Source organism: Cyprinodon variegatus, unplaced genomic scaffold (assembly GCF_000732505.1).
Source record: "Cyprinodon variegatus isolate N-32 unplaced genomic scaffold, C_variegatus-1.0 Scaffold99, whole genome shotgun sequence".
In the NCBI taxonomy this organism is placed as follows: domain Eukaryota; kingdom Metazoa; phylum Chordata; class Actinopteri; order Cyprinodontiformes; family Cyprinodontidae; genus Cyprinodon; species Cyprinodon variegatus.
The window spans coordinates 547240-555873 of record NW_015150552.1 but is presented as its reverse complement, the minus strand read 5'-3'; the positions used below and the strand labels follow the sequence as shown (position 1 = coordinate 555873).

The 8634-nt window shown below is 37.5% G+C and overlaps 1 protein-coding gene across 1 annotated transcript in view; it reads right to left on the bottom strand.

Moving 5' to 3' along the window:
- Positions 1 to 846: 846 nt before the first annotated feature.
- Positions 847 to 8634, bottom strand: part of LOC107084384 (non-canonical poly(A) RNA polymerase PAPD7-like) — a 12007-nt gene continuing 4219 nt past the window's right edge. Inside the window, exons 3-12 of the mRNA XM_015374195.1 lie at positions 7920 to 7966; positions 7310 to 7430; positions 7093 to 7200; positions 6879 to 7007; positions 5853 to 6066; positions 5291 to 5414; positions 5098 to 5201; positions 4142 to 4317; positions 3081 to 3206; positions 847 to 2976 (exon numbers count right to left, since the gene is read on the bottom strand). Of these exons, the coding sequence (XP_015229681.1) occupies positions 2548 to 2976; positions 3081 to 3206; positions 4142 to 4317; positions 5098 to 5201; positions 5291 to 5414; positions 5853 to 6066; positions 6879 to 7007; positions 7093 to 7200; positions 7310 to 7430; positions 7920 to 7966 (1578 nt within the window). The 3' untranslated portion in view covers positions 847 to 2547. The remainder of the gene's footprint in view (positions 2977 to 3080; positions 3207 to 4141; positions 4318 to 5097; positions 5202 to 5290; positions 5415 to 5852; positions 6067 to 6878; positions 7008 to 7092; positions 7201 to 7309; positions 7431 to 7919; positions 7967 to 8634) is intronic.

The following is an 8634-nucleotide window of genomic DNA, read 5'->3' as shown; positions in this document are numbered from 1 at the left end:
CACAGGCGGCCCAGTCCAGGAAAGATGAGCTCTGAGCGAGTTCTGCTAGTCACAGTAAAAGAAACAGGACTACAGTTGTAACTGGCCAAGCTCTCTAGGAATAGAGATTCCAATGACAACAGCAGTTGATATTTTAATCCAGGATGGAGTCACAGCCAAACATGAAAGAACCAGAAAAGGCTACTATGTTGAGAAAAAGCATGAGAGAGCAAAGTTATGAGTGAATAATTCAGCAGAGTGGGAGAATAGAGAAAAAAAACGGCCCTTATGTTATCCAGCAGTCCAAACATAGAGCAGCAGAATACAGAACATAGATCAGGATAAGCTAGCTATTTTGGAATGAGATATAAGAAAGGTAGAACCACAACAGCGCCAAGGAGAAACATGTCTGGATTGAAATTCTCTCCCACCAGACTAGACTGTTAAGAATTCAAGATCTATACGTCTGCATAAAAGGAGATTTGATTTTTATAAATGTTAATGAGTAGAGGAGCTTGGATTTCCTCAAGGAGTCCTGAGCAAAAGGCATTACAAAAATCATAAACTTACATCACTGCACTAGCTCTGCATTTGCATATTCGATTTTAAAATGAGTAAAATGCTATTCGTGTCATTAATTTTTTGTATTTAAAATTTAATTTCCATGTGATGCATATTTTTAACAAATGAATACATTTTATGGAAAAGACATTTAGCACCTTTTTTTCTGTAAAATAGTTTACCATGTGTGTAATTGGTAGCATTACACACAAAGTAAACTCTATTAGATAATTAGGCCAGTGGAATAGTCACTTAGGAAAAAAGATGACTCAAATATATGTTTCTTTTTAAACATTTATTAAAAAAATAGAAAAACTTGCATAAAAAAAAAAGATACATTGAAATGCAAATTTACACATTACAGCCAATCTTCATACTCTGATGTGGGAATTTGGTATGATGTCGCATCTTAGATAATGTATTAAAAGGCAGCTCTGAAAAAAAAAGAAAAAAAAAAAAAAAGAAAACAACCTAAGAAATAATGAAAAGAAAATCCATTTGGGGTTTGCTCCATAGGACCAGGGTTTAACTTTTGAAAACAAGCCCTCAGGTTTTTGTTGTGGCTTGACCAAAACATCTTAGATTACACTGGCCTTGTAAAATTAATGTAACTATGAGAAGAGAATTTTAAGACCTTTTTCTGACTGCTCTAGAAAAATAAGAAAAAAAATGTCATACAGACATTTTAGACTGCAGGAGCTGGCACCTAAAGGTGTAATAAATAAAAGCAATGTAACCCTGGCAGTGCTTACAAAATGTATAAAGAAAGCTCTGGCTACACAGTTAAAAAAAACAAAAAACAAACAAAACAGATCTGGTCAGTTAAGAAGGCAGTTAACCTCCTGCTTCAACAGAATCAGAGCATCTATAAGGCAGAAAACAAGCACATTGCTGGTATAAAATAGCACCAACTATTTCTGAAGTTACACAAGATGTAAACATGGCTGAAGATGGTTTTAGCTCTGATAAATATAACTGGCTATATAGTAATATGTTTCAAAGAAAAATTGGTTGTGGAAAAACTTTTTGGATAGGCAGTTGGCAAAATTCAAGTGTTCGTGCAGAAAATTCAAGTGGGAAAATGTTTAAGTCAAGGGTTTATGGCACGTTCTACCGTATCGCCCCCTGCTGGAAGGCCTCTCACACACACATTCACACACAAACACACACATTTCACTAGGCCCTTAACCCCTCTATTGCACACATCAATACAGGCTTAAAAAGACCAAAACAAAGAATCAAATAAAATGTGAAATAAATTAAATAAAATCCAGTAAATATTGCACATGTTGGAAAAAAAGAAAGAAATAAAATAAGGTGCTACAGTCTGCAGCATAGAAAAGAACAATTAAACCAATGTGGAAAAAAACAAAACATGTTAAAAATCCTGGTGAGTCTAAAATGAGAAAATAAATTTATGACACAGACACACAAAAGTGTACATTCAAACCAGTCCTCACAGTGTTAGCACTTAAGACAATGTCAGTTTTGTGCCGTCACATTAGTAACATTGTCAGCATTGCGCTGCATAGGTAGAAGAAAAAGTGTAGTGCTTTGCTCAAGTCCAGAGTAAAATTTGTAGATATGCAGAACGCTTAAGAGCTCTGAAAAGGAATTGGAACAAAAGAGGGAGAAACATTCAGAAGAGCGAAACCTAATGATGAAAAAGGCTCATTAAGAATTAAAAGTTCAAGAAGCGTCAGGCTTGATGAACCACAATACTATGGCACACGATGTTTAGGCTCCATGGACATTATATACTTACTTTAGCTCTAATTTGGAGAGGAGACTGCTGAGGGCAGCCCCAGTCTGGTAATCACCAATTCATCAACTGAGTTTATGCTGGTGAAAGGGGCATTGTTTCAGACTGATAGAACAATATGAGCATGGTGAGGTTTTATTATTTTTTTTACATGGTCCTAGTAAGCCATGGGAAAAGCCTTCCATCATTGTATGTTCGCTTTAAATACCTCTTAGCAACAGAACATGTGCTACCGCTGACGTCTTTCATTGGCTCTGGTTCAAAGTGGGACTAATGTCTTTCTTCCTGCGTCGCCAAGCCTTACGGTTGTACTGCTGCTGCTGGTTTTTGAAACATGACACCATGTGCGTCTGGTAAACAAACCGGTGCTGCAGACCCAAGTTGCCTTGAGAGGGATTATGGCACTGGAAGCTACCAACTTGGTTGTGCTTGGAGCCAAACTTGTGGGGCTCCAGTGAGCCTTGGGAATAAGATCTCTGGGCGTACGGGTGGCGCAGCAGCCCTCCAACCTGAGAGTGGTGGAGATGTGTAAGGAGAGGGCTGGCAGGCTTAGAATGCCGGGGGAATTGTGGAGCTTGTGCTGTGTGACGGTGCACAATGTTAATAGAAGGAGGGTTCTCGTGGTAGAACTGGCTATCGGACGGCAGGATGGTAAAGTTTTCTGGAAGAGAGATCTGAATGTAGGGGGACAAAAAAAAATAAAAGGTTAAATAAGAGTTCAACCAGGGCTGTTATCAGGTCTAAATAAGTGCCAAAGGTATTTTGTTTGTGAACTGACCTGATGTGGAGCGTGGATAAAGCTTGCTGGATGTGTGGCCCCTGGGTCTGCAGCCATCTGGATTAAAGCCAAGTTTAGCGGGTGGAGCTGGATAGAACCATTGCTACTTTTTGGAGAGTCAGACTCCTGATGAGACAAAGAAGAAGCTTGAAGTTTAGAAATCGGTAGAGGAGTGCCATTCACTTAGAACTTCATCCTTGACCTCATGTACAGGGTAAAATATTCAAAGTGTTTATTTTAATTTTGATGATTTTGGCTTGCAACCAATGGAGGAAAAATGTATACAAATTTTAGGACCCACAAAAAGAGCATTTTAAATATTAACATGTTCTTGCCATGTTATGACAAGAACAACAATCTACAGCTATTGCAGACAAATATGTCCCAGACATGGCCTACAATTTGTGCAGTCTGTGTGTCAAAACATCAAAGATGTCAGCCATTTTTTAAGCTGGAATGATTCTCCAAGTCTACACTCCTCTTTTAAAAAAGAAATTGTTCCATTTGTGAAACCAATATATTCTGGAGAAACAGTCACGAGATCAAAACCCAACTTGCTATGAGGAATAGAAGGAAGTTTTCAGCCTGTAACCACAGGATATGAACTTCAGCTCAGTTTGAGCTTCAAATGCTTTAAATACTCACTATACATAAATGGGGTTTTAATTTTCAATTACAAAATATTGTGGTAGAATTTTGAGCAAAGATTATTTTTATTCACATTTGGAATAACATAATTTAATGTGGAAAAGTCTAACACTAAATACTTTCCGGATGCACTGTATTCTTTTAGGCCCACATTTCTGTACGCTGGTTAAGATTCTCTGTCATTCAGGTCATAGTCAATCCAAAAAAGTTAAAACAAACTGTAGTTTGCAGTGGTTTGTTTTAACTTTAACTTTTTTAGCCGACATTTCAGCGTTGTCATCGGAATTGACTTGTATCAACTTTAGTCTTTAAGTTTCACTTAGAGAACAAAATTGACTTAGTGGCTAAATAATGATTAACCATCACACATAAGTCATCAACAAAAAATTCTTAGAAAAATGATGTATCCTTACAATGTCGCTTCCAGAGGAAGATGAAGAAAGTGAGCAAGCTGAGGAAGACGAGGAATGATGTTGCGGGCTTGGAGGAAACACTGGAGAAGGGGAGTCTGAGCTCAGGGGAGACGGGGAATCCCTTTGATCCTCAATCAGCATCATTCTAGAAAGCTCCTGCTCACAGGTCTCCACATCTAAAACCCAAACACAATCCTTCAGATAAGAGGTTTGACTTCACTTTTCCAGCATTAAGGCTGACTAATAGTCACACTTTCTGGTGCAGCACAGGTCTGTGAGGAAGACTGCGTGAGCCTGATAGTGTGCTGAAGGTATTTAGACTTAAAGGTATAGTGGAGGATGTTCTTTTTTTTTGGGGGCGGATCATCAAAATAAGAAGTCCCCTAATTGTTAATCATTCTGGTGATATGTTTACGTAAGGCTGTCCTACGTGCTCGTCCCCATTTTCACTTACTGGTGGCGACTGACATAGTGGAAAAATTGCAAATCTTTCGGAAAGTAAGCTTTATGAGGAATGCAAACAGCAACTTTTAAGCAGAGCGTGCACGAGGAGAAGTTGGCTCGTGCACGCGTTTAATAGACGTTCCCTCTCAGGAGCGGGTACAGGGTTGTGCATGTGAAGAGGGTGGGTCTTTTCAAAGATTTGCGAAAATCCTCCACTATACCTTTAATCCTAACGCTGGTATGGCTTTGTCTGAAAATAAAGGGGGCAGGTCACAGCATAACTAGCAGGAAGCATAGCCTGTTTAAGTTTACATTAGTTATTAACTTTATTCCGTTTCTTGTAATGTTTGGAAACTCAGTAAAACCATGAGGATGACAAACATCTCGTCTCATTGTTTAGGATATAAAACTGTAAAACTTACGACTGATGTTTAAAATCAGTCCTAAGCTTTATTGGTAGAAAATTTGAAGATCCAGAGCATTTATGCATTTTCAAGGCAGAACAGACTTACCATTGTTTTCCAGCTTGGCACTCTGTTTGGCACCCCACGTCTTGATTATCCATTCCCTGTAGGCCAACACCTCTGGGCTGACTTTAACGATCCGTCCTAAAGTGCTGAAATGACCAAATGAACAGAGGAGCTGAATTATTTCCACTGTAATCCACTTTGGTGTTCTGTTAGTGCACAAAAAAGTATAACCAACCTGTCATACTCTCTGTTTGGATATGCACAAAGAGGAGATAAACCATGGCTTAAAACAAGATATGCAAAATCAAAGACCTGCTTGACTTGCAGGACTCCATATGAACTCCTTCCAACATCGTTTCCTGTTGGGATCAGAACATAGAGATCAGTGGGATCAGACATATTTAAATGGAGTTAAACCAAATCCTATGTAATCTCTAACAGCAGCTACCAACTAAAGGAATGCCAATAACTCCAATTAAAATGATTTTAATCGTAGCTGAAAAGGTCAATCCACTGATGACCAGCAAATGTTTACCTCTCCCCAACACACATGAATGAGCATGTACTCACAAGAGAGACAAATATTAGGACGGACAATTAATTTTCATGTTAAATCGAAGCAATTATGGCCTGATAGTAACTGGATTAGCTTGAGACTTATTACCAGAACTGATGTTCATTATTGTTGCAGATATTTTCATATTCAATTTGGTTGCACTGACACTTTAAATAAAAGTATTCATTATCCCCAATAACACAATGCTCCATTTAATTATACTTTACGATCAAAGTCAGACCTGGCTGTACAGGATCCTCTATGCAGAGCATGGAGGGCCGGTTTCCATGGCCCATGGCTTTCAGCATCTCTTCTTTGGACAGGTAAGCTCCTCCATTTCTCACCCGGATTCCCGTTTTCATGTAGTTAAAATCGCGACCATAAAGCTCAAAGAACTCTATCAGCAGAATGCCCAGGTTTATGTTGGAGCGCCGTGTGTCAATCCTAGGGTGTAACTAGTGAGCAGGACACAAACAATTACTGAACGTTAAAACCAGAATATATATATTTTCTCCCCAGACAGCTTAAATATCTGCACCATCTTTAAAAAATAAAGAAATTGTTAAACAACAAAAATTTACTTCTATCCATAAACTGCATTTATTTCAATATCTTAATTATTCCAACACTCTGCAATAAAAGAGCTCTATAATAAAATCCAAATAAATATGGCCATCCAATAGGAAGGAACTAAATGCAAGAAGAAACTAAAATACATTGATCTTTAAAAAAAAAACAAAAAAACAAACAAAAACAAAAACCCAGAAACCTTTAGATTCATTTTTTTTTTTATGAAATGGTGTGTTGCATTTGATCATTTTACTGCTCCAACTTAATAGAATTAAAAACAGGAAACATTGGAGTTTAGAAAAACTGCATACATTCAATGGCAGACCAGGTTCGGGTCAAGGTTGATCTAGTTGTGTGGAGGTTTTCCAAGATAAAAGTTTTTCCTTTAACCTTTTTTTTTTTATCCCTTGCATGATGTTTTACCACTGGTGTGCATGTTTGCAGCATTCTGACAAAAAAAAAAGTAATCGTTGACACATTTACAGGCTGAGTGGCCTGAAAGGTTCCTCGCGGTAATATTTTAACAAATGTCAGCCAACTTAAACCGTTATGAGTAAATGCAGGCTGATTTAGTAGAAACAGCATTTAAATAAATGCTATCACTCTTTGGCCACGTTAATAGATAAATTGTTCCAGCTTTAAGTTTTAACCCTTTTTTATATATTGACCGAGTTCTGCCTGAATACTGAATGCGCACCTGCAAGAAGCTGATAGCCATTAGTATAAGGCTATATGAGCTGATGCCTCCAGTAAAGACTTCATTTAGATCTCTCTGCAACAGAAACTGCTTCAGGACGAAGATCAATGGTGGAAGAACAGTGTATCTCTAACGAAACAAAAGGAAAAAAAAAGCATGTTACCAAACCATCATATATTGCCCCGTCAGAAAACATGACCTACATGAAACTGACCTTAAGGTAGCTTTTAATGAACTGGGCAGCTTTCACAGCAGTCTCCACATTGAAGCTGATGTCAACTTTCACTTTGGTCTCATGATCGGTGAGTTTAATGATTGGAACCTAAGATTTGAAAAATAGAAATTTTATGAAAGGGGTTAAGCATCTGAACCTTCAACATGTTATAAAATAAGTTTTTAAAGTAAAAAACTAACATCTTTAAAGTACTCACAGAAGCTTTGTCGAGGACTTTGATTGGATAGCTGCCAGCCACATTGTGTTTCTTCAGGGCTTGCTCCAGATCCTGCAATGGGGGATGATCCCACTTCCCAAACACAACTAGATCGATGTCACTGAAGGGACAAAAAAAAAAAACACATGTAGGCATAATCAACCTGCTTAATGTTTGTGTCTATACCTGAGGTAAATATTTTTGCACAGGGATTGCTGCCAATAAATCTTGTATCTAGTAATTTTAGCCTCCACTCTGCTAAAAGTAAACATTCATCCAACTGAGGGCAAGTTAACGCAAGGGAAAAGGAATTATTGCTCCCTGCCCTATATGGACACTATACTCTGTGCTGTATACAACTAATCTAAATGATAGACAGTTTTCTATACTTCAAAGAATGAGGAATTGTGTCAAAAATTAATTTAGCCATTACTATTGGTTTAGTTTAACAAATTAAAATCAGGATGTAGAAGTAGTAAACTAGAAGAACTTCAGTGGCTTATTTAGTCATTGGAAATTACAAATGTATCTAACACATGCATTGTGATATAAAGAAAAAAAAGTGCATTGATAGATGTGCAGCCAAATTAACCAAAAAATAAAAAAATACCTTGTAGGAAGATATAGTCCTGTGCTGAAGCTGCCAAAGATTTCCACCTGGAGAAAGATTAAACTATTCAAACGTGATTTTCATCAAATATATTTAAACATTTTAAGACCAAACAACCAGAGACAGATGTTTTTCTGCAAGAGGATCAGGTGTAAAACCAATCATACATTAAGGCTTCGAAGAATGATTGGGAACACAGATGAAAGTAGTAAATGTATGTTTTTTCTCTCCATACTGATTACATTAAAATTAGGTGTAAAGTCCCCCTTTTTCTTTTGCGATCAAACAAAAATAGGATTCTTCTATCAAACCAGCTAGATGTAGACCAGCACATCAGATGGCCAAATTTGCATGAGCAACAAGATTTGCGCATTTAGCGGCCATGCTTTGAGATTTTCTGAAATGCGTATATGCTGTTCTCCATTTGTCACATTGATAACATTTGTTCTTTGGGATTGATGAGACTGATTACAAAATAATATCAGCCATGGATCCCTTTATAAAAAAAACAGACAAAAAAAGAATGTGCATCAGTAGATTTCTAGAATTAACCTATATAGGCATTTCAATTTCCCAGGAAACCACTTAAATCAGTCATTTGAGAGTTAGCATTTAGCTTTTCTATAGTAATGACTAGGGGTGTAAATAATAATGGTTTTGTATCGATGCATCGATCCAAAAGCCGACGATCCGATGCATCGACACGTCCGCAAGA